The 27531-nt window shown below is 35.8% G+C and overlaps 1 protein-coding gene across 1 annotated transcript; it reads right to left on the bottom strand.

Annotated features, from left to right (window-relative positions):
- Nucleotides 1-651: 651 nt before the first annotated feature.
- LOC591793 (probable ATP-dependent RNA helicase DDX41) lies at nucleotides 652-27531 on the bottom strand. Its single transcript, XM_791344.5, has 15 exons — nucleotides 27436-27531; nucleotides 25592-25678; nucleotides 24566-24719; nucleotides 23826-23961; nucleotides 23373-23490; nucleotides 22165-22256; nucleotides 21048-21201; nucleotides 20544-20680; nucleotides 18306-18468; nucleotides 17571-17774; nucleotides 16553-16649; nucleotides 15595-15744; nucleotides 7634-7705; nucleotides 3705-3815; nucleotides 652-1613 (listed from the first exon to the last, which is right to left on the bottom strand). The coding sequence occupies exons 1-15, from the start codon at nucleotides 27484-27486 to the stop codon at nucleotides 1477-1479; spliced, it is 1863 nt and encodes a 620-aa protein (XP_796437.3). The 5' UTR covers nucleotides 27487-27531; the 3' UTR covers nucleotides 652-1476.

Genomic DNA, 27531 nt, shown 5'->3' with positions numbered 1-27531 from the left:
CAATCTAAATGACCAGGAATGACATTTCTAATACAAAGCAACTTTACTGTCTATTTTTATATTTCAAATTAACTGGCTCACATATACAAAATACACAAGATGTGTTTCTTAGTTCATTATGCATCATTTATTGACTGTGATTTTATAGAGTATGGTACACATTTCCTGTGAGTAGGAGCATTCACCTTGTAACAGGACTTCAAATGTGAATGCCCACAAATCTGTGTGCAATGTTACTAGTGAACACATGCACTTTAGTGATTAAAACAATTGGCATACATTAACAAAATTTCATATTTAAAAAAATAAATCAATATTGGAAGTAAAACAAGTTAAAAAGCATTGAAGACTAAACAGGGTAAACTACACTAACCAACCAAGCTTTTCATGATCAAGGTCAAGGGTTCAAATCAAGACACGGCACTAACACAACACGGCACTAATATCCTTTGGCAAGATATTAATCTGCACTTAATCTCCACCCAGGTGTTAAATGGGTACCCCGTAGGATGCGACTGTCATTGTTGGTCAAATAGTTTTGAGCGCCTGGCTGGAATACTCCCCATGGAGTGGAGATTGCGCACACAATGTGTGCGGGCAAGCATAGAATCCAATGACCTGGGTAATAGTATATCTGTTAAGCGCTTAGAGACATCATAGATGTATTAAACGCTATATAAAAGCAGAATATTATTATTTGTATACATAACCCATGAAAATTCAATGTCTTGATTTATACCAGCGTTTAAAGAGTACATTTCAGGTCACATTTATCCAGAAATCAGTCTAGTACTTTAACAAGATCACATTGGTACAAACTCTACATACATGCATATGTATGTTTACATACATTTTTCAGGTCAGAACTTTCATCCCATGATTCAAAGGATTTAGGAAGCTGCCAGTACTGCCAATAAATGGATGACAAGGCAGAACACACAGACCAGGGCTCTGTTTCACAAAACTGCTTATCAATAATAAGTTACAATAACTGTTAATAGCTACTAAAAACCTGGTATTTGATTGGCTGTGAGCATATGCTTCACGGCTAGTTGATTTCCAATCGCTTACTGATTTGTATCTCTACAAGCCTGCTATACCTATTTGTCATGGGTTCAGGTTCAGGTAAAGTAACAGGCATACATATTTTGCTGAAGCAAATACAGCAGATGTCCATGTATGTTTATTCACCAATCTGCTGTACCATAAGAAAGAAGTGCCTCTTGATGATCGTCCTGGCTGCTCTGTTTCATATGAACTGTTCAGTGTTGTGACTACCTAGATGCAACAAGCAAACAGACTCTGGTGGAGCGAGATGAGCAGAAGCCTTTTGTTGCCAATCTGCAGCTCTTTAGTCCTCATGGATAATAAATATTCAGTCTTTTGGAATGGTACATCATCCTTACACAGAGATTCACAAGAACCAACGGACAAACAGATTCTGCTGTAACGTACGACTGTTTGGATGTCTTTTCTTCACCAATCTGCAGCTCCATGGGCCAGGTAGTCTCTCCTGCCGATACTGCTTGCCGCCTTGTTCTGCATGGCTTCCAACTTGGGACACTCTGTAATCCTGTGACCAAGACCACCACAGTATGAACAACCACGCTCATCTGCAAAGAGAAACAATCAAATTAAGATACAATCAGAAGTGTGATGCCAATTCTTTAAAAAGCCAGGAAAGGAAAATTTGTAAGATCTTAAATCACCAAAAGAAAAACATATGTACAAACAGGAGCAACATACCTGTAATCATGCGATTCCTTAAAGATACATACAAAATGTATCTCTGCATTATATCAAAGTAACATCAAAAATACAAATGAAGTCGTGAAATTGCAGGTATTTTACAATCCCTGTATTATTTATACAGTTTGTGAATGATTTTTGCTCCATTTCTTTTTTTAAAGCAATTTTTTATTCATATCTTTATAGAGACAACATAAGTTGATTCTTAATATGAATTATGAACCTTCTTCAAACAATCCTTTCATCACTGAACTGCAGGAGAAGTCACAAGGCAGTGCTTTTATGCTTTACAAAATAATATACTCTAAGCAATGAATCAGTTCTGGACAATAATGATGTAATCACATATATATTCTAATTAAAACTGCTTCGACATACTTGCACAAAATGTTTGATTTGTTTACATTTTCTGAAGTGTAGATTTTCTTTCATAAGCATATAGTTTTACATTTTGTCATATACAATATATGTATCCATTAGAGGATAGTTAGGAAAAATAAATGAAAACCAGGAAACCGGACTGATTTCTGTAGCTCTCTCACAATCTAGATCAAAAGACATATGGTATACAAATCACTCACAAATTGTAAAGTTCTCTCAATTTGTAAGAATATAAATGACGGCTTAAATGCATCAAGAGGAATAAAAAAGACCTTTATGTCACATTGATAAATGAATGCTCTCTGTTGTCTGGGCAGCCCCATGGTTATAACTATTTTAGGTTTGGCAGCTTTGTGCCCTGAGGAAAAATTCTGTTACCCCAGAAAGATTGGCCTCATCATGAAATCTAAACAATGTTCTTCAACCTGGTATTTCTTTTAAACCATTTTGAGCCCCTGTCACAGACGCAGGGCCTGGGTTTATGAAGCATGTCAGTCAGATGAATTTATGACATTGTCATGTATTATCTCTATTTATATCTCTCCCTTCCTCTGCCTCTCTTCTTTGTATCTCTCTCTCTCTCTCTCTCTCTCTCTCTCTTTCTCTCTCTCTCTCTCTCTCTCTCTCTCTCTCTCTCTCTCTCTCTCCTCTCTTCATTTCATAACCTTAACAGATAAACATGACCACATACAAAGAATGCACTTCAAGCATTTTGTTTGGCTGGTAGTATTTCTTTTGAATGTGCTTTGTTTCACTTGAAAAGGTGCTTTATAAATAAAATGTATTATTATTATCATTATTTGTATTATTTATCAATTAATTAATTCATTCATTAAATATTATTGTTGAATCAAATATCCTGCAGACAGCATGTTACATGTATAACTACCTTTACCTTAAAAATAATATAGAGGAAGTCTTGAGTGTAGTACTAGAACTGCATTTTAAGAAAAGGCCATTCTGTTTGTAATGCTAGCTAATAATTATTTGGATGAGCAAAATAAAAATCATCTCTGTGTGAAAACTTACTGGAATTCAACACATTAGAGAGTACCAAAAAACTCTTGCAAAAAGGAGTCTTGAACATTGAGTGTAAAAACATGCACTACTAGAATCTGTTTGAGTTGTATCATGAGTAGGGGATTAAAAAAAAAATGTTTTATTGCCATTATTGACTCCAAAATCTTGAAATCTATAGTCAGGGGTTTTTTTTAAGTTTTTTTTTTTTAAACATATTTTTGCAACAAAAATGTTTAATGAATAAAAAAAAGCATTCAAAACTGAGAAATATCATATCAGCCTAAAGAGGGAGATAAAAAAGAAGAAAAAAAAGTTTGTTTGTTTTTAAATTTCTGTCCGACCGACCCATGTTTTGGCACCTAAAGGGCAATACAACATCTTTTTTGTAGGCCTTACCTGAGCTGCTAAGAACATCTTTAAAAGTAATCTCTGACTTGAGCCTTCAATGGTTTTGCTCCAGCTACCCTACCTTCACCATCACCACTAACCTCATCTTTCTTTTCATGAATATGTTACCATCACCACTATTAAACCATCTTGATTAGGATTCTTACCTCCAATGTTGATATATTCTTCATTCTCATCCTCGATGGCTTCAAGTACTGGTGGGAGTTTCTGCTTGGCTTCTATCAAGAGATGCTTCAAATCACGCAGTACAGACTCGTCTGAATAATGAATAAGAAGAAAAAATGCACTGGCCATCACAACACAGTAAACTATCATCTATAGTCATATACTGTTCCATATATTCTAATCATTGATCTTTTTAAGACAGTGTTTAAAATCAGCGATACAAGAAAAGTTTTTGTTTTCACTTCTTCACTCCTTACCCCAAAATTGTAAATTAGTAACACAAGTTCAATACACCCAAAACCCCAAAATGATAATCCAGACCCCTAGAAAAAAAAATTATTGCGGAGCCCTGAATAAAAGGACAGGAAAAATATGAAGATCACTATACCTAGCCTTATCTCCTTCTGTAGAGAAGTATCATGTTTAATATCTTCTTGTTGCCTAGTTCTTTTATCCCAAAAGAAGTAGGACAAAAACTCAGTGGGGTCATGCTACAATATGGAATTTTGAAGTTCAAAAGGACCTTCAATGTTCTTTTTCAAAAAAAGATAAGAATCTTCCCCCTGATATAGGAGGAGAGCAGGATAAAATTGCAAAATGCACAAAATAGCTCCACACCAGGAGAAAGATGACACCCATTACCAGCCCAATATCTTGGATTCCTCTACCCCGACTTCAAACCGGGCTGAAATCCATCTCAAAAATCATTTAATTGGTGCACGTCTCATTGCAAGTGTCACATGAAATAACATGAGTCAGGGACTTTCTGTCCCCAAGAATTCCTCCCAGTCCGTCCTGGGACAACATTCAAATTGAGGAGCATGAAGAAGGAAAAAAAGGTGAAGGACTCAAAAGAGAAATATGAAATTGTTACATGACACTAGGAAATTTTGTTGAGGAAAGAAATTGGAGATATTTGATTCGTACATATTGATAAATTAACATTCAATACATGCTTCTTCCAAGTTCCAATACTCAATTTACAGTTCCTGCGCAGACTTTTCAAAGATAGGGGTGTCCATACATGTATATGCTTTAAATAAATCAAATCTATTTCTTACATGTATCTCTGCAAATCCTATATCAGCACTATGATTGCAAAAGTGTATTCCCACAAGTCACAATTTATCTAACATGCTTCCATTACTGAAAAATTGATATCTCTTGACTAGGCAATATTAAGCAACCACCTCCCGACCATGCAGTGGTTAGTGGAGAAATGCCTATTACAACTCCCCTCAGGCATGAAGCATGAACTTTCATGTACTTACAGATCATATCTCATTCCCATGAGCTAAGCTCACATCAATATGTACATCACAAACTATTTAATTGATGTGAGACTCACTGACACAGTCATCTGATACCAAACCGACACAGTTGGTTGCAAATTTGCAAAGGAGTACCAAGGTCAATAATGTTACATACATGTATATTCAAACAAGAGATGTAGGGACCTAAAACAACCAGGGTTGGCCAAAATATTAAGGTTGATTTTGATCACTGATTTCAATAATATTTTTTTTTGTCCCTGTAAAATAATTAACAAAAGACTTTAATATAATCTGTTTGATTTGATTTTAAACTTTTAAAGGGATAGTTGAGTTCTTGTTTGAGACCACAAATGCCTACAAAGTACACAGTTATTGCTCCTATTCTTATTTATGACATTTTTTAGTGTCCTTTTAGGACCTAACGTTGCTATGAAAGTAATTTTAGACCCCAAAATGTGTGAAATTTAGATAAGATATGATCATACCAAGTCAGCTCCAACTTTCAATAAAATATGGTGACCCTTAATAAATTAATTAATCAATAATAACAATACACAGGCCGGCTGGTTGTGCATTATAACCAACAACAAAAAGCCAACATTGGCATTGGCTAGAATAAAACGTCTGGTTCTAAATTATCAAATATTTGTGGTGGTACACAAATATTAGAAATGGTTAAATTTATGTATATTTCAGCTGTCTCTGAACTGATTTAGATCAAACAAAAATGATTTTGTCATTTAAATTGTATGTTCTTTCAAATTTGACACTCAGTTTTTCATTTTCTCACAAAAAATTGTGCCCTCTGCAACAAATCTCTACTATCCCTTTAATCAATAAAAATGTGATCTTTCTTGGCAATAACATTAAGTAACTTAATTTGTGGAGTACATTTTACATCAACTTTTCAGACAATCTTCAATGCTAGTTAGCATACACACACAAAAAAGTATATAATAAATAATTTCAAGGTTGGATAGGTATCATATGAAATGTGAATATGATACATAAGCAGGACACTTTCTTCAAGTAAGGGACATATTCTCCCATGACAACTTCGGTCCCCTATCCATTACACCTGTTCAATAATTTCATTGAGTGGGACACATTTTTGTCACTATAAACGTCTCCCTCCCACAGTGTCCCATAGAGGTGGTGGCAAGGCGCACAGATGACACCCTTAGGGGGTATCACATCAACCAACCAATCAGCAATGGACGTCACACTTTCACATGTTCATCGAACTCTCCGCGGAGAGAGAAAGAGTTCATTAACACTACGCAGTGCACTGCATTGAGAGGGGAAATCAAACAGTGAGAAAGAAAATGATGATCTTCTTTATCTAGTTGAAGGACAGTCATTTCTCCTTTGGAGGTCTTCTTATAAAAACCTACACTTCACTTTCAGCAGACAATATTGCATTTAAAATCTATTTTTAAAGGCAGCCTTGAATACAGGTGCAAACATTAAGAAATATTGTAGGTGTTTTATGCAATTAAATTCCCATACTTTCAAAATGCATTCAGATGCACATGTTTCAATTAATTTATTTATATTGATATCCAATCTGTAAATTTTGAAATTTACTCCAAGTTTCCTGGTAACTATAAAGTGTTTGCAAACTCCATGCATAATCCCTTATGCTCCACACTAACACTGGTCTTAAGGAAAATAATCACTTTTGAATTCAAGGGCAACCCAACAATTCAAATAATAACCTACTTATCATACAAAGATCCTAAATTTAAAAAGCCAGTAAATACACAAGATATGGAAAAGTATAGCTACATTGCACATATACAATTGGTCACAATATATAACATTCATTCACTTGATTACTACTTGCATATTTATATGTTTGAAGGACAAGTGATGTAAAAACTCTCTTGCAATCTCTTGCAATAAGTGTACATAGAATAGCAAGTACTCTCATTACATGTACATATGTGTTTTATATCTCCTCTTGCTCCAACTACAGAGAAGGTACATTTTGAACTTTTTATGTCATGTTTCATACTTTTTGTAACCTTAACTTTACTGGTATTTTGTCTGTAGGAATAATTATCTTTTTCTACGTTTCTGATTACTAGTTTTCTTTCTTCCTCCTGAGACTACACACATGCTTGATACATGTATATGTAATGATCAAGATCATCATGTCTACATGGAGAGATACCACAGGGACTTCCCATTCCACAACAGGTTCACAAGATCTTCAGAGTTTGTGAGACTGAAGGTTTCATTTTCTTGGACATTCTGACAACGAGTTGTAAAGCTGACAACATCATTGGTCAGGTTTCAGATACCGGTATCCAGTATTTAATAGATTAATGCCTCCAAGACTGAATAGAGGTGTAGTAGTCGAGTGGTTTAAGCACTTGACTTGAAGTGCAAAGGTTGAGGGTTCAATCCAGACACGTCACTTATGTCCTTTGGCAAGGCATCAATCTACATTTGCCACTCCATACTCAGGAGAGAAATGGGGACTTGGTAGAATGACAAAAGCCTTTGTGGTAGTGATTGCTATATGCCCTCACGGTGACCACATGGTAGGAATTCTTCTGATGCATATTGTCTATCACTTTTGCATGTATTGATCAAGATATTGAAATGAAATCCTGAATGAGGTGACTTACCACAAGCTTTGTTGATGAATGTTGTAGCTATACCAGTCTTTCCACACCGACCAGTACGTCCTATCCTGTGAACTATAAATAATGAAGGAAAAAAGAAATTTATCCTTATTGTGCCACTTAAATGTATTGCAAATAAGATTTCATGAGATAAACTCATTATATTGGCTTAATATCAGAATCACAGTGTATATTTCAAAAATTAAATGTTCAACCCATGAATTGCTTTTACTACAGGGGTACAGTTTACAAGTACACTCATGTAACTTCACATGAAAAAAAAATGAAATGGACAATTTCTTTCTGCATACCATTACTATTATTCTTTGGGTTTGAGCCATTTGTAATCACTGCTTGAACATTATTTTGGGATACTTGGACTACAATGATTAGAGCAAGCCAACGCCTTGGATTAAGACTCTCATTCTTAATTATGGGTAACCAGCCGTAAAAATATATCTTAGCATAAGGTAGAACAAGATATTACCTCACAAATTGAAATTGCACACTCAAATTACACCCCATCTAGATTTGGTTAATTTGAAACCTTTTTCAGCATGTCGTTTGCCCCATTTTCATCAACCTACATTCAATATGAGTTATCAAACCTACCCCAGTTTGGATGTAGGTCAAATTTGTTTGTTTTTCAAAATGCTCTAACACAAGATACATCGTAGGCCCTATACAGGAGGTAAATTACCCATTTGAAACAACTCAATCATATGATTCTATCAACCAAACACAATTAAACAAAGATGAACATAAATATATACTGTAACAACTACAAGCATTTACATTCACTTCTACAGGTGTGGTTATAAGTTTATTCATGATATCATTAGAGTGGGAAATGTGCTAGCTAGAGCATAACCATATCATACAGTTTGCTTTTAAAAATCTGGATATTGTTAACTCTCCAGGGGGTCTAAATGTAGATAACTAAATTTGAAGCATGAATAGGAGTCAACGTGGGGTTGCCTATTTGGGTACTAAGCCCTTGAGGCGGCAACCAGGCAATGAAAAGCTCAATCACACGTGCACCTACTTTGGTAGACCCATAAAAAGAAGCAACTTGTCAGAATTTCTTTGATTTTTAGTTGGTGCCTGGCTACCCGGTATACATTTACAGCAAATGTTTATTTTCCCTACCGACTTATACAATCTGTGCTGTGATCAATACCGGTAGTTTAGATCTACATGTATGATGAGGATCTGAATAGTTTTTCTCTCTTCTCTGTTCTTGCATCAGCTGTTTGTAGCCAAAAGGGTGTTAACTCTGTGTAAAAGTACGAGTTAGCAGCACCCTTCTGGCTCCAAACAGCAAATATATTCCCTTTTCATGTTTTGCTGTGGAAAAAGAAAGTGAAATATTTTTGGTTGCTGCCTTTATCCAAAATATAAAGGCATAGTGACTCTGATGTCCTCTCCTTACCAATGAAATATCAACATTGCCCAACAAAGCAGTTTTCAATGAAAACTTACTTTTATTCTGTAATTTGTTACAGTGCCCTCTCTTGTTGTAATACATGTATTTGTGGTAAGGAAGCCAGAAACTGTTGCCTTTTAGTAGTATCAGACTTGAAATGTAATCATGAAAGTAATTTGTCTGAGGAAAAAAGGTCACATTGGGGGTGTTTCATAAAGCTGTTGTAAAGTTACACATGACTTTACGAACGACTTGTATATGAAGTGCCAGATAGGATGCCCAAAGTTTTTCCTGATGTTTTAACAAAGTGTGACTATATTTCCAATAACCTCAATTAAATTATGGCAAACAAATATACTTTGCATTAAAAATGTTCTTTATTGTAAGAATGTTAATCTACATCTGCACAGTTCAACTTTAGTTGATGCAGTTGATAATAATTGAGCATCCCATTTGGCTTTTCATATTTAAGTCATTCATAAAGTCATGCGTAACTTTACGAACAGCTTTATGAAACACCCCCCTGAATATATGCATGATTTAAGCCAAGAATAGATATAAAATTCCATAATTGCTAAAAACTTATTCCATGTGAATGTATATATGTATTAACAACCCTTTTTTTAAATATTTGTTATATTCTATATTTTTGTAGATTCAGGAGCCTTATATTGTTGTTTGCTTGCAATGCCCAAAGCTCAATAATTTGAGAGCCACCATGAGAACAATAACAGAAGTCATCATTTGCTAATATAAACTTACAACTCTCTCCACAGTGAAATTTGACTTCTGTGACAATAGTGAAAGTTAATAGCCCCCTTACAATAAGTTTATTTGTATCAAAGCAAAAAAACAAAATAAACAAAAAGACAAAAATTTGAAACAAATTGGACCAATAATATGTAAGTTATGAATGCTTGAAATATAAGATCACCAAAGTCTATGCAAATCTCAAATCTTCTGTTAGTCGTTTACAAAAATATCATTAAATTCTGTTTTTCTCCTATAATGTGCCTTCTCCCTTTAGGCACTACTCACAATATAGTATGGATAGCATAAATATTATAGGTTCTCTAAAGAGAAAAGACCTTCCTGAGTCATACACTTTTGACAAATTCAAATTTTAGTCATTTTTTCTATGTTGGAACAAATGGAAAAGTTGGCCGCCATTATATCACAGAGACATTACGGATTCAGCCAATTAGATGAGCCCATACCTATAGTGATTTAAACTTTCAAAAATTAATTACTTTCACATTTTGGGTTCATTCTCGCCAGTCTATGTCTCTCATTATTCTGCTTTCCTCTAGAGTAGTTTGCTACCAAGATTAGATTTCTCTTTAGGGCAACAAACAAGAGATTAATAGGCATGGTGGCCTACCAAACAACATAATCCATTGATGTTCCTTACATCTCTTGGCTAACATTCATATACCTGACGAGGCCTTGTTGTCAAGGGTATCACATTTGACATACACATGTACATGTAAAGGGTTCATGATCCTGAGTGAGTACATCAAATCCATATTAACAGCTACAAAACCATGCAGGGAATTTTCAATTTTCTTTATGACATACACATGGCAACACTCACATCTATAAATGCACCATTAAGCCTCGTTAAAGAAATAGTTGAGTTCTTGTTTCAGACCGCAAATGCCTTCAAAGTGCTTGGTTATTGCTCTTATTCTTATTCATGACATTTATAGTGCTCTTTAAGGACCCAAAATTGCTTTGAAGGTAATTTTAGACCGCAAAATGTGTGAAATTAAGCCAATACGATCATATCAATTTCAAAAAAATATGTTGACCATTAAGTAAATTAATTCAGTAATAATAACAATACATGGGCCAGCTGGTTGTGTGTATACATAACCAACACAAATGCCAACATCAGCATTGGCTGGAATAAAACGTATAAGGCGCTATCTAGATTTTTCAACGGATGGACCAAATTATTGAATATTTGTGGGGCACCACAAATATTAGAAATCTTTATATTTATGGATATTTCAGCCATCTCTGAACCGATTTTGATTAAACAAAGATGATTTTGTCATTTAAATTGTACTTTCTTTCAAATCCGAAACTCAGTTTTTTGTTATCTCACAAAAAATTATTTTGTGCAACACCCTTTGCACCAAAACTCAACTTTCCCTTTAAAGGTACTGTGTCCCATTTGCAGGCCAAAAAATGAAAAGGTTAAATTCCAACGACATTTGAAAGATAAAACTAATTTAGAACTTCCCTAACAAATGGGGGGCTTGAAAATGTCTTAAAGTGGGAAAATAACGACTATTAGTTGTCAAAAAAAACTTAATCTATAGAGCCAGTAAGTTATAGTCTGATTTTCAAACCATTGTTCCGAATGGTCATACGTTTTATGCTGCGCAAAGATTCAATCAGTTTAATTTTGGCCATTACAAGAAGTGGGATATAAATTCTCATGTACCCTTTACCGCTCATTTTATTTATGTTATTACCAAAGAAGAAAAAAAGCCAGTCAGTCACTCAATAGTGTCTGACAGTGAAGTCTAGCAAGTAAACGGGTTTCCTTGCATAATTTGAATATTAGGACACTGCTAACGTTTAAATTTTACAGATAGGACATACATGTATATGAGATATTCATAACTCCTGCAAAGTTCTACAGAATTTGATGTTGGCTGCAGAAGGGACATAGTATCTTTGAGGCAATGTATAATGCAGTAAACCACAGTAGTTTTTTAATGTTTATGATGATGTACGTGTAATACGATTCACAGGTCTGTATCTTATAACACAAAGCTTGATGAATATGCGTAAGACCTTTGTAGTGCACAAGTGACATGATTCATTGACATGTTGTAAAAAAGCACTGTGGTTTATTAAACACTTCATATTTGAGCAAGTCTTTAGTGTGTATTACAATATGAAGAATATTATGTTAAAACCAACAGTACTGGTGATAAAACTAAGTTACATGTACCTATATATATATGTAATAATTTTGGAAATGGCAACAGTTCCTAACCATGAATAAAAGGAGCTATGTAAATTTTCTCAGAGCAAATTTGTTTGAATTATATTTATTTTACCACTGAAATAATTCAAAGTTTATGAAATTACTTCAATGACTAAATATTAACTGGCCTAACTACATGTAGCATTCCATATATGTTTTAAAATGTTTGTGATTCAGATGATATCAAAATAACATATTTCATCACATGTAACATACCTTATCAATGATCATAAATAACTGTCTGCAACTAAATCAAGATGGTCTCCATTTCTTTTATTAAAAGGCAAAGCGCAATGGGAAGTGTTAAGGGGCATTTATTTAATTTTTGTTTCCTAAAGATGGTAAACAGCTTAAATTGGAAATCATATTTGCCAAACTTGTGTAGTGATATATACAACTGAATGGGTTTATTTTTATTACAAGCTTTTTTTTTGTATTTAACTACTCCTCTGATTTTTTATCTTCTTTTTCTTCAAGTTCATTAAAATCAACTTGATAATGTAACAGTGGACTACCCCTTTTGTGCATTACCAACAGACATTAAATAGGTCATCAAGTAGACGATTTGGTGAAAGTTCACTTTTTCTTTTGAAGTTCAAGCACTACAACTGGGCAATCAAGAGAGGACAGTCTTGCCAGTGGTTGAGCAATACCATTAAAGGTGAAATTCAAAGAAGATCACAAATATTTCAACTAATGTATCACTAGAAACTGGTAAGCTAACAGATGGCCATCGTACAAGTTTTAGGACAACTACATATCGGGTGATTTATAAAAATACAAATACAACCACCTCCATAGCAGCTTGGATCTACGAGAGATTCGCCGGAAAAATAACGATGTTTTAATGACGTCACTATATGGACCAACACTGCCCAAGCAGACGATATCCCATAGAGAATGAACATAAGTGCAAAGCTATTATTTCTTAAATTATAATGAGTTTAGTGTATGTAAATGTAATGGCATGTCATACCATTCAAAAGGAGACATGACCTGATTCTGATAACTAAAATCTTTTGCTTGTAAATACACAGGATAGGGGTTAATTAACAATCAAAGAAACCAGACTTTCAGATTGAAAACCCCCCGGAATGATATTAAGGACGGCATTTGTTCCCTCTTGAAACGCCGAACATACCCCGGTGTGTGCAGCTGAATATACAATGGCGTCTTATTTTGTTTCCGAGCAACAGATTCCTTTATTTTTGTATCGCTGCATTTGTCATCAAAATAAAACCATGCGCTGGGTTTAGAGTGAGGCAATAGATTATACATTCAGCCTGACGGTAGTGAAGTAAGAGAAAGAACTCGAGAGAAGATGAAAACACAGGCACTGAAAATGTGTGAGATGTCATGGGACATCGTCTGCTTGTGCAAGTCATGTCCATACTGTGATCTCACACATCTCAGCAGCGTTCGGAGATCTCTTCAGGTGCTATGCCGGGGCTGTATTTAAGCGTTTTGTAATTTATAATAATCATTACTTCGAATGTTTCCTAACATTGAATTTTGATAACCTTGTCGAATCAAAGTTTCAACTTTGCAATAATGAAAATAAAGTTAGTTTTTAAAATCAATGAATATCTACTTTAAGAGAGTTTGGCCAACTCGGTTCATGTTGGGCACAGGATTGCAACTACTGCTATCTTGGGAAAGCACAAAAACAAAGAGAATGTATGCCATGTTGGCCAAACTCTGCATATAGATGGCTCCGATTTCAACAATCTTGGGCACAAAAGATGGAAGAATTACTGATTTTCAACTGCTTTTCATGACTCATAGTTCATTAAATTAATCTATTACTATTCATCTGACTAGAAAACACGGTTCCACAATATCCAATTTAACAATTCACAAACATTGAATGTCATAAGAAATACAGATCTGTCCTTGTCTAAAAAATTATAAAATATACCATCAATATGTGGGCAGCTTAATACAGTAGTGATGGGATTTAAAGAAGCCATGTACAATCAATCAAATCTTGTGCTGCCTTAGGGAAAGTTTACTGCTTCATAAATTGATATTGATGTCTGATCTCAAACTAAAGGTCAAACAACACCTTGAATGACAAAGTGTATCACAGGAGTGTATCATATGAGTGGGCTGAATTCATCACACAACTTAACATTGATATAAAAAATAGTTCCTGAAGACGATTCTCATTTAGGATTGAGTGGGAAGATTTAAAATTTAATCGGGCCAATATCCACTCTTTATTTTATTAATTTTCTACATACTGTAAATACAGGAAATGAAAGATAAATCAAAGCAGGATTGTATTTCTAGAGATTCTCAATTCCAAGAATGGATCAATGACAGGTTGTTATGATATATACAAGTGAACTTGTTTGATGGTCTTCGCAGTTTTTTTTATATTTCAACTAAACTCTCCCACGGCCACCTCATCTGGATGTCACAATGCAACCAATGTGTTGCAGCCAGTAAACAAGTTTCTTATCTACTGGCTGAATGAGGAGAGGAACATGGCATAAACAAAGCATCTTTAGTTGAATCTGCTTGTGCTGAACAAGCGTTATTGTCATCTTTGTCTAGTTCATGAATAATTTTATTTTAAATTGTTATTTGTTGTATATCAAAGGATATATATTTGATATTTAGACAATCATTCATCATCAGTGCCAGCAACAATGGCCAACTTAGGAGCAGTTTTATATTTACTATGTATAACAAAATGAAAACAAAGTTCTTCTCTCACACATAGAAGGCTCTAATATTAAAGAGCAGGTCAGGAACACAATAACTAACAGACTATGGACATACATTACTTTTTTAACTTCAGCCAAAAAAGATTGGGTTTTGCCCTTTGTCGTGAAAACTTTGGCTGCACAAAACATGATTCATACAGATTAAATCAGAGTGGAGTCACCCATTTATCAAAAGCAATATTATTGCTGCACTAATTTCTTCTCAAGTTATTGCTATTTAGGGGGCTTATCTAAATCTAGATTGTTGTTCCCTTTCTGTAGGTTGAAGAACAAATGTCATGTTATCGTTTGACAATCATCCATGATACGGGGCTCTGTTGGAAAGCTGGCCATGATCAAGTATCAAGTATCAAGTTTGTTTGTCCTCCAGAAATCACATGTAACAAAATACAATAGAGTTTAATCATAACAGTACAATGTAGAATAAAGAAGGCGAGGAGACCTTGGTTGAAGCACAGCTTGTTAAGTTAAGGCCCCTTAGATGATGTGACAAAGATAACTGAAGGTAAAGCCATGTCTTTTTCAACCCTAATGGCTTTGTCCTCCAAGGCCAAGAGACCATCAGAATAGCTATACCTTTAAAGCCCCTCTGCGCTAGTTCGGCCAGAAGGGATTCGATTGACCTGCATGGTCACTGACAGGTGGTTATCTCATCCAAACAGCTCTCAATGAACATAAGAAAAGGGAGATCATGGGGGAACAACGAGTACCGCTTTGGAATTCTTTGCTGTATAGAGGGCGCAAGCAGCTACAAGTAGTGCAGTCTCGCTTTACAGAAGAGTGGATAAATGACTCAACTTACCATAGTTTTCAATGTCTTCTGGCATGTCATAGTTGATGACATGCTGAATGTCAGGAAAGTCTAAACCCTTGGAGGCAACGTCTGTAGCAACCAACACATCCTTCTCTCTTGCTCTGAACTGCTCTATTGATTTGGTTCTCTCCTCTTGGTCTACAAGAAAATAGGTATTAAATAGAATATACACAGTTAGTAAATACAAAGTGATAATGAAAATTCTATTAAACAGGAAGATATTTTGATAGGAAAATAAATTGCTTTTTATGCACTACTGACATTTTAGACATGACTAAGAAGGAAATGTATATTTTCTTATTGACTATTATTTGCTATGACATGTACATACAAGTCCTCAAGCTTGTGAAATGTGATCCATTGATCTTGTCAAAGACACCTGTTCCATACATACTGTTCTAGCTCTCGTTCTTTCAGGGGCACTGAAGTAGCCATTATTGGTTGGTTAGTTGGTTAGTTTGTTTGTTTTCTTTGACTGCTAAGAAAGCATTTGCTTGTTAGTAAGCAACCATGATCATCTTTCAGGAATCTCTCATGGCAAAGTAAAAAATACAGTGAAACCTAGAGGAACCTACTAACATACCGCTAACATTTGAAAATAAGAATTAGGAATTTTTAGCACGGTATGCCTTCAAAAATAAGAAATCGCACTTGCAGCGGCAGTGTAACTGGCAATACGTGGTAAATCTGTACCAAAAAGCGAATACAAATTCGCTGCTTGATCGTGCAGCCATTCAACACACGCAATACTCTCAAATTGCGGCACATGATAAAACAAATTTTGAAAAATCTCAATATTTTCAGGTCCTAAAAATCTGAATATTGCAGATTATTCGGAAGGGTTCGCAGGTATGTACTAGGCTATATTACATCAGTTTAAAGGCCAAGTAAGAACCTATAAAAAAGAATACTAGGAATGGTTGGCAGCAAGGGATTTAGAATGTACCTTTTCCTCCATGTATAGCAACGGCTTCAACTCCTTTGAGAAGGAGATATTCATGAATATCATCTACATCAGCTTTCTTCTCAGCAAAGATCAGCACCTACAAAAAAAAGACACAACATATCAATTTATTTTGATAAGTTTTTGTTTTTAAAAAAAAGGTATAAGGTCCTGTCACAACGGCAGGCACAACTACAAACTACATCACATGTGGTGAAATACACTATGTAGGTCAATTTTAAGATCACTACGAATGCCATCTGATTCATATGTACACACCTGTACATTCTCATGGTAATGGATGCTTCCTTACATAGCCTCTAGTAACACACCTGTACATTCTCATGGTAATGGATGCTTCCTTACATAGCCTCTAGTAACACACCTGTACATTCTCATGGTAATGGATGCTTCCTTACATAGCCTCTAGTAACACACCTGTACATTCTCATGGTAATGGATGCTTCCTTACATAGCCTCTAGTAACAAATAATTGAAGTCCAATGTTAGATGTGAAAATAACTATGTGCTTTGGATCAACCTTGCATTTACCATTTGCTGCTTTGCTGGGCAATCTGAGAAAGACTTAAAGGTCATAAAAAAGCACTTTTGTATGCATAAAATGTGAGCAGATTTGACTGATCATAAGGCCTAAAAAAAAAAGATGTTGTATTGCCCTTTAGGTGCCAAACATAGGTCGGTCAGTCAGAATTCTTTTCTTTTCTTTTTTTTAACTCCCTCTTTGGGCTGATATTTCTCAGTTTTGAATGCATTTATACATTTTTCTAAAAAAAACGGTTTAAAAGAAAAACTTTTTTTTAAAGCCGACCGTAAATTTTTGGGTTGGTCGCAAAGGGCAATATAACAGGGACTTTTAGATTTGCCGAACGACAAGCTGGATTGCTACGATCAACGTCCTTTCAATGCACTGCCTTGAATGGACTTGACACATATCAGTCCATGCAAATCTAAAAGTTCCTATTATCTTTTTTTTTAGACCTAAGTTGTATGGACAACATACCGGAGGTGGTGCTTTCTGGAGACACTCTAAGAGATAGACCATCTTAGCTTCTTGTTTGACATACTCCACCTCCTGGATCACATCAAGACTAGCTGCTCCAGCTCGTCCTACATTGACAGTCACGGGCCGAACGAGGGCACTTTTAGCAAAGTTCTGGATCTTCTTGGGCATAGTAGCACTGAAGAGGAGTGTCTGTCTCTGGCTCTACAGTCAGGGAATGGGGGCAATTCAGAATACAAATATAATATAATTGTATCGATAAGAAATAAAATACAAGAATATGATGGACAAATTAAAGACGAAATGATAACTGAAGTACTATTAGATCAATCATATATATATATATATATATATAAATGATTTAATATGCAGGGCTCGATACTAGCATTTGTCTAATATCCACTTATTTTATATCTTTAATGCCTACAGTCCCTAGTATTAAACTGCAAGTTAGGTGGTCTGTCATCTTCTTGTGTAAGAAAAAAGTAGAATCACTATTTATATTCGGTGTTTAAAAAATACAGTACAGTTTGTAGTTTCTATAATGAATCTCATCAAATTCAACATTTCATCTCTCTTCCCTAATGAACTGTGAATGAGTGCAGATGCCTTACTATTAATAGTGCAGTAGGCACTCATCACATTCTCATTAATTCTGTTATCACATGTCAAGACACACATTTTTTTAAATGATGACTATTTTTCCTTCATCAAGTAAAACTCATTCCAACATACCTTGAAATACGTTAGGATCGTCCTAATATCTTCTTCAAATCCCAGGTCAATCATGCGGTCAGCCTCATCCAGACAGAGATATCGGCAGACGGATAACGTGAAGCATTTCTTGTTGAGCATGTCTATCAGCCGTCCTGGGGTAGCCACCACTATATGAACACCTCTGTAGATATGATCAAACAAGCATTTCATTCATTCACTGGATCAAATAAGCAACATAATGAGTCTCAATGGCTGGACTGTTTCATATAAACGTCCAGCTCTTTTTTTGTATTATTCTTTTTTTTTTTACATTGAAGATAAGCTTGAATTCTGGTAATGATAAATAATAATTCTGACAGAATCCAACAAAACTTACACTGAATTTTCAAAAGTACAAATAAACGACATGTGCAAAACGATTTTGGTAGAAAATAAGGAAATCAAGGTAAGTAGGCCCGACACCATGTGCTTAACACAGATCACTATGTGCAAATGAGAGCGGTGGTTTTCATTGAAGATGATTTCCAGCAAGCTTTTGTGCTTTTGTTTTTATTTTACTAGTTTAAAAAATCAATCTACTGCAGGAGAAACAATCCAGAATGAATTATAGCCATGTTCTCTTGACATACGATGCCCATACATGTACCAGAGCTCAAGATTAGCTTTAAGTTAAGAGTATCAACCTGATCTTCCACACATACCTTAAAGTGAACCAACTACCTAAAAATACCTATGGGTACAAGTAGAATGTATACAAAACTTTACCTGACATTCGATAGGTTCACCATAATGGAACATGAAGAAAATATAAAAAGACATATAATCCCATGCACGAAATTCAAGTCAGACTTGGGTTTGAATTTGTCTATCTAACATTTTCTATGCAAGCTTGAACAGGCACAGGAGTAGACATTTGAAATATTTGAAACTAGATGGAACTTCGACTGCGCGCAGTCGAAATGATGCCTCCGTCATAGAGCAATTTTACAAACCAAAACAGAAGAAATTGTTCAAATTCAAGTTCAATTGTAATCCATTAGCAGGTTCTCAGAATATCGTGATTACAAGCAATTTCTCATATACATATATGACCCTTTGATCTTTGACCACATGACCCTAACATCTACTCAGTTCATTGGCTCTGCAAGATGTTCCGAGTTAAATAGTAATCCATCTGTCAGTTCTAATGAGAATGCGTTCACAAGCTATTTTTGCATACATAATGAGCCCATGACCTTTGACCTTTGACCTCATGACCCAAGAATCTACTCAGTTCATTGGCTCTGCAAGATACATACATGATCTAAGTTTGGGAGGAATCCAACAATCTGTTCTAATGATAATGCGATCACAAGCTATTTTTGCATGCATAATGAGCCGCATGACCTTTGACCTAGACCTCATGACCCCAAAATTTAATCAGTTCATCGGCTCTGCAAATAACATACATGACCTAAGTTTGGCAGGAATCCATCAATCGGTTCTTGAGATAACGCGATCACAAGCTGTTTCAGCATACATAATGAGCCCTGTGACCTTTGACCTTTGACCTCGTGACCCCAAAATCTAATCAGTTCATCGTCTCTGCAAGATACATACATGACCTAAGTTTGGCAGGAATCCATCAATCGGTTCTTCAGATAACGCGATCACGAGCTGTTTTTGCATACATAATGAGCCCTGTGACCTTTGACCTTTAACCTCGTGACCCCAAAATCTAATCAGTTCATCGGCTCTGCAAGATACATACATGATTAAAGTTTGGCAGGAATCCATCAATCGGTTCTTCAGATAACGCGATCACGAGAACGGGACGTACGGACGGACGGACAACCCGAAAACATAATGCCTCCGGCTACTTCGTAACGGAGGCATAAAAATAAACAATTTAGTTTCCTCCAAATTTTGTTCACTTTGAAAAGAATAACTTTGAACATTAACTATAAACTGTGCTTTAATACCATCTGCAAGAACCCCAACCCCCCCCCCCCCCCCAGGAAGCCACAACGCAATGGGTTAACAGGTTGTTTTAACTCTGAAAATTGATAATTTACATGAATAATACATCTTAAATATATGCTAATCATTTTGAGAGTAATGTAATATTTCAAAAGTAATTTAAGAAATTCATGAAACCGTACAGTAAGATTTCCCATGCTATAATTTACCACACACCTTACAGACAAAATAGCCATCATAGTGCCCCCCGCCCCCCCCCCCCCCTCCCCCGATTGAGATTAAAGATGATTGACTTACGATCTAACTGCATCCATCTGTTCTTTAACAGACACACCTCCAATGCACAGCATGCTCCTCAGAGTTGGTTGGTTATCTGCTTCCAAACACTTGATAAAGTGCATAATACCATCATGGGTCTGACGAGCTAACTCACGCTGTGTACACAATCAAAAGAACAAGCAGAACTAGACATTAATGGATGTACAACTGGTGGGCAAGTCCACAGTATTTTGTCATTTTGTGTCTCATCAATTGCCAAGTAGATTTGATAACAGAATAATGGGGGTAACTTGTATTGGAAGTATAATGTTCCTAGTGCAGGCGTGATGAGTTGAGTGAGTGTTCATATCAAATTAACTACAGTGGAATCTGTATATAAAGACCATTAAAGGGAAACAAGAAAAGTGGTCTTTAAAGGCAGGTGCCTTTATGTATAGGATCCTTTAGTACAGGTTTCTGCATTGGAACAGTTCCGATGCTGAGCCATAGATTGAAAAGATGGTGAATCTTTTGACTGCTTACCGATGGGCAGATGATGAGACCATAGGGGCCTTCATTTTTGATGAACGGCATCCTCTTCTCTTGCTCGAGAGCAAACATGACGATAGGCAGGGAGAAAACGAGTGTCTTCCCAGAACCAGTGAAAGCAATACCGATCATGTCACGCCCTTCAAGTCTGTCAAATAAAAAGATATAACATCCATGAATTCAAAACAATGACATGGTTTAGTTCAAGACTGACATGTCTAAGGTTGTTTTACCTGAATTAGAACTAAACTAGATGGATCTTTAACAGAAGCAATTTTTAAAATTCAAGTTTAATTATAATCCATTAACAGGTTCTCAGAATATGGTAATTACAAGCTATTTTTCATATACATGTATGACCCTTTGATCTTTGACCTCATGACCCCAAAATATAATAAGTTCATTGGCTCATCAAGATAGAGACATGACCCAAGTTTGGTGGGAATCCACCAATTGGTTCTTGAGATAACAGGATCATGAGAACGGGACGTACGGACGGACTGCCTCTGGCTACTTCGTTGCATAAAAAGGCCTCCAATACCATCCCATACCAGATTTACACCTCAGTCACACTGCTTACTTGACTCCATCCCGACTCCAAACTGACAGACTCTCGGCCAATCAATGTACATAGTCAGGGAATGTTTTGTTTGGTCTGTTGTCGGTCTCGTTTAGGTTAGAGTGACTGAGGCATCATAAGCACTACAATATAGTAGACTAGTCAGAGAATGAAGAACTTTAATATTCATCATCTGTGAGAGTTTAATCTGAAAATAAATGCCAACTGCAAGAATGTGTGAGGTGACTGCTGGTAAAAAATGGATATAAGAAAGGAGGTAAACTCTTTGCTAATCTGTTTAGACAATACCTGAAAATAATACAGCAAGGAAATGTTCCAAAAGTAATTCGTCCCCATGAGATAATCTTGTTTGTTTGAATCAACTGCAAGGACTTGAAAGTAATGACTATCTAATTTGATGGTTTAATATTACATCAAAATATCAATCATAAATGTTGAACTACATATTTTGACTGAGATTACCTTTAACATAACAAAAACATAACTGTGAAACAAACTTTGTGTTTCTGTAAAAGAATAAAGTATGCTTACATCACAGGTAGACCCTGTATCTGGATTGGTGTGGGCTTAGTAATACCTTTCTTCTTCAGCCCATAAATGATGCTCTTTGGAAACTTCATCTCCTAATAATAAATGTGAAATGACATAAATTTAATTGATTATTTAATGAGATTTAGCCGTCAGATGTCATTTTTGTGATACTAGGCTTACTAAACACTAAAAGCTATTTTTCAAAACATCTAACAAATATGGCAACACACTAAGCACCTTGAAATCGTATTTGACCATTTTATCACTGATTGTCTTGCAATTATTCCAATTGCTGTGATACTTTAATGACATGCTCATTCATTCATGCTTAATTCATACTTAATTTCAATTTTAATTACAAAGTTAAAAGTTAAAAGTTAATAATAGATAAATAAAGTGTTTATGAAATTAAATGAACAATAAGCTGAATTATAGAATCCCTTGGATTTACATGTCCCCAGAGAGAACAAAAAATAAACTACAGTTCCCTCATTTGCTACTGTCCTGACAGAGTGATAAAGCAGAAGTTGCAGAACTAAAACTGGAAGGCCACAGTTCGTAGATACAATCTGCACAAGAACAAATACAGGTAATTTCTACAAAAATCGTAAAACCCATCAAGACAAACACTGGATACATGCCCATGAAAGTAATGCAATTACTGTTCATTTATGCCCTGACAGTACATTCTATTATAAACAAGTGGAAGAATTATTCTAAAGAGGGCAAACAAAACTTATTCATGAAACACCTTCATCAATTTGGCAGTGATTCTAAAATGCACAAGGTGGGACATCTCTATGTGCAAAAGATCTGTGAATATTTGTACCATGTGCTACCTACGAACTGGTCTATTGAAGAGTCAGATCAATACTGCAAAGAAAGATATTGAGCTCTAGCTACAAGAATAGTTTTTGAAAAATTAAAAATATATGTATGAACTCCATGAACACAATTATATATAACCTTTGGACTATGTGATCCAAGATTTGCTCCAGCAATGATTGCTTTTTAAGATATATTTGAAGGTTAGGGTTTTGAGTTAGGGTGAGAGTTAGGTACAGCTTTTGGTCATAGGTTGGATTTCAGAATTTGGTTAGTGAAAGAAATTGATGAAGGATCAGTTTTTGCAGGAGCATGGTCGTACATCCTTGGACTCATATCAGCTCTTTAGGTGCTACATAAAGAAACATTCTGCATCCACCTACCTTAAAGTGCTTGATGGGAGGGGGTATGTCATGCCCCTCTACCAGTATATGAAGCTTCTTGCGCACCCTATCATGCCTAGCCTCACCCAATTCGGTTATGCATCTCGGCGGTTTCCATCTGATAACAACAAAATTCACACCTTGATTTATCTTTTCTTTAACAATCACTTTCTAATGATGATAAGATACTCTGAATTGCAATCTAACCACACACAAATGATCAAAAACATTTAAAGATTATTACATGTTTGCTAGGTAGTGCAGTAGCCAAGCCTCTGAACTGAAGCTGAAAATAGCACTCCTGAACCGGACTAAACCGAAAATAATTGCGTCATTCGGCAATTGAAATTTTGAACAAATCCACAATATGGAATAATCAAACTTAGACAATTTCTTAGACACCTTTGTAATTTGTTAAAGCAGCAAATAATCCCATCTAGTGCCGATTCTTACCCTGTAACAAGTGACTCAGAGTATATGATGCCTTTTGCCAATTCTGCTGCAGTCTTCAGAGCTCTTTGCTCCTGAATGTTATTAAGAATCTTCTGTTCTTCTTCCAGCTGTTTGTCCAGTGCCGTTGATTTAGTACCTACAAAATAATAAAATAGTAGTTATTACTCCCATTATGTGCCTTGAGGCAGATTATAGCATTGTGTTAAACAATTTATGCAATAAAGTCTACTTTAACACCGACCTAAACTTTTCAATCCAATCCCCCCCCCCCCCCCATTCAAATTTAGTAGTATGTACTATTAGAGTGGAGAAAGGGCAAAAGGGATTGAAATAAATCTGCAGATTAATTGATAGTTATTTTCCATGTCTCTTCACACAACTATGAACCTAATAAAAGGTGATTGATGATTTAACTAAAAGCATGAGCATCTCATTAAGTATGAAACCAATGTAGGTTTCACATGTATATGATGCGATGGCCATGTTGTTAGTCTAATGACATCTCACCCCCCCCCCCCCAAACTCATAACTTCATCTCCCTATGGTAATGTCAATTGATGTATCAAGTTTGAATTTTCACCCCATATACATGTAGTTCTTGAGATATTGTCATACAAATATATCAAGCCAGATGGACATAGCGACATAGCCCCCCCCCCCCCCCCCCCCCAAAAGAAAAAAAAAAAAAACATTAAGAACCACCTTCTCTAGTGAGGTAAATACTTATAGTTGTAACTCACTCTCTGCCTTCTTTTTGAGTTCAGAATGTTGATCTAGGAGGCTGACATTGGCCCTGGGTCCAGTGTCCAGCTCCTCCTCTTCTAAGTATTGTTTCTCTCCATCCTCATTTGGCTCTACCACCCTACGAGTCACAATCTTCTGGATCCTGTCAACCTTCACAAGCAAAATAAAAGAACCATATATTCAAAAACTTTCTGAAATTATGAACTAAGCTTAAATGGAACTCAAACCTTGAATTTTTAAAAGAGTTGGCTGAGTAGAAGTAGAAAATTGGAAACAAAAACAAATTCATAAGATTTCTATTCAATCACGAAAAAACATTGAACGTTACTATCGGTAGTCATCTAAAGCTGTGATCATTACGCATATATGTGAAATTCCCCAATTGCTAAATAGTGATGAACAGGTTAAGACATACACCTGTAGACTATGTCTTCACCTGCTACATTAAAATTAAAAAATTAAAAAAATAATCAATTTTTCATGATGACAGGGACATATTTCCTACTAGGTGGCACATGCTTTGCAAATATCATCCCATAAAGTGTATCTCAATACAGGAGGACCATTGAATATAACAAAATAATTGTTTCATTAATATTAAATTTGATAAATACAGCATGATCCTATGGCATGAAATACCGTTCAGAAAGTGACACCAATTACATCCGTATAGGGCTGAAAAACAATAAAAAAAACCCACAAAATCAGATAATACCATAAATATTTTTATCTTTAAAATGCATGAGCAAAATACCCTTTGAAAATAGATCATTTTAATTGAATGTTTTTTAGTAACATGGCATCAAACTTGTGTTGAAGACTGTTACTTTTATTTCTTCATTTTTCATTTATTTTCATTCATATCTTCATTTATTTATTCATTAATTCATTAAGGGGGTCAGGGGGTTCCCAAAAGGAGTAAAAAATATAGAGGTATGAATTCTGATTTCTTCTTCCATTGTCTCACTTGTCTGAGCCATCTACATGAATGGAATAATACACAGAGTAAGTGTGCAAATTACCTTCTGTTTGCGTCTCTCTTTCAGAGGCACGTATGGCACATAGCTGTCATCATCAGAGTCAGCTTTCTCACTATGATGCTTCCGTTTCTGTAGAGAAAAAGAAAAAGAAAAAGAAAACAAAAATTAATTAACAAGTATTGTGAAATCGTAACAATGAACTTTATCAACATTCAGATATGATTGTAAAGACAGTCGGTTCACTTGGAATTTAAGCTCCCATCCCGCGCATGCGCTTCACGTTCAACTGATCTCAGCCTCATTTGCATACAGAGAGAAAGTGTATTTATAATGTCTTTGTTTTTAGGAAAAATACTCCAAAAGATTTTGGTATGTTTTGATAGGGTATCTCCCCGCCGAAGTTACGGGTCAAAAATCGATACGAAAGTACATTAGCACCAATTGGCTCTGTGTGAAGTTATCTACCGTAATGTCTCGGATCCTCATTACGGTAGATAACTTCACACAGGCGTGCGCCCGCCCTCAACCCACCATCGGTAAGCACTTGTATTGGGCAGCGGTTTGCCGTGAAACCTGTGAAAAAGTGTACCAATATCATTGTTTTCCCGAAAAATACTCCAAGAATAACAAGAAAATTGACACGAAACAGGTAATAAACATAGAGTAAAGGAGCCGGTTTTCGGCCACTTACGACAAAATCCTATTTTTTGGACCCTTAACTTCCTATTTATTACCATTTTTTGTTCAAATCATGAAGCAAATATTATTATTATTTAAACAAAACAAGAATCCCAGAAAAAAATCACGAATTGCCATGACAATATTCATTTCAATTTTCACTGTTTCGGAGTCAGTTTTCGGCATAGCGTACCAGTTTTCGGCCGCATGTACAAAGTCAATAGGAAGCGCGCGCACGCGCCGTGCGTTTCCGCGCTGATCTATAGCACTAGCGGGCGGAGCAGATATCCCACACCGGAGCTCCCCGGAGCTCGCCAGGCCGAAAACTAGTACTGCGGTGATCGGATATTGGAATCTGAATTAGACAGAGATATCGTGTGTGCGTTGCGGTGTGCGGCTGCATTGATTTAATACATGCGATGAGATACTTTTGAGCTTGCGACTAGCACAAAATCGGGCTCTAAATCTGAAAAATACTTGAAATAAAGCTCATTTTATGGTACCCACATTTTTTACAGACATGCGAAAGATACTCGATTTTTCTGATTCGGGTAGCGGGACCGCCGATTACATCGCTAAAATGTGATATTTTAGGATATATTTTTCATTGCAAATGTGGTTCTTCAGTGACACTGGCATGGTATGGTATGTGTGGGATATGTGTTATGCTATTATGCGATGTATTTTAGAGGGATTTTACCTTCATCCAACCTATCGGCCAAAAACTGGAGCTGGCCAATTACCGGCTCCTTTACTCTAACAACTTTTAATTCATGATCTTTAGAAATCTATTTGGACATTTAATGAATATTTAGGCCTAGGTCTACTTCATTTTGGGTATATTTTAGTATCCCTGTCCCTGATCTGACTGACTCAGCAAAGTTTAAAGTAGCACTCCTTCCGAAATAAGTCCACTCTCTGCCACCACGACCTCCAGTTTAAATTCCACCAGGAATCTTTTGGAGGAACAACAACCAAGTACCAAGTAGTAAGGTATCTCCACGCCGGAGTTACGGGTCAAATTTTGGATAGGTTTCTGAACAAGCGCCAGTCATAGTTATGTTATGTGCGTCTCAAACTGCACATCACATGAAATGAAACACATGGGACAACACTATAAAAAGCGCATTCAATGGTAACGTTAAGAAAATGCATTATACACCTCAAAATCTAAATTAAAAGGATATAAAAATTTCACAATTTCTTACCAGATGAGAATTAGGATAAGAAGACGATTCTAAATTCCGTTTCCCTTCCATGATTTGCTGTATATTAGCTGCAAGCGACGTCACACCGTCGTAACA

This window comes from Strongylocentrotus purpuratus, unplaced genomic scaffold (assembly GCF_000002235.5).
Source record: "Strongylocentrotus purpuratus isolate Spur 01 unplaced genomic scaffold, Spur_5.0 spur5_scaffold_15, whole genome shotgun sequence".
NCBI lineage: Eukaryota > Metazoa > Echinodermata > Echinoidea > Camarodonta > Strongylocentrotidae > Strongylocentrotus > Strongylocentrotus purpuratus.
This window is presented reverse-complemented; position numbering and strand designations above follow the sequence as displayed.

Excerpts from the sequence above, each read along its gene's own strand:
- LOC591793 (XM_791344.5), bottom strand. The coding sequence starts at position 27,486 with ATGGAAGGGAAACGGAATTTAGAATCGTCTTCTTATCCTAATTCTCAT. Across the intron at positions 18,469-20,543 it reads CAGATGGATGCAGTTAGATC|AGGTGTTCATATAGTGGTGG; the intron begins GTAAGTCAATCA and ends TCATATCTACAG. Across the intron at positions 17,775-18,305 it reads CGATCCTAACGTATTTCAAG|AGCCAGAGACAGACACTCCT; the intron begins GTATGTTGGAAT and ends CCCTGACTGTAG.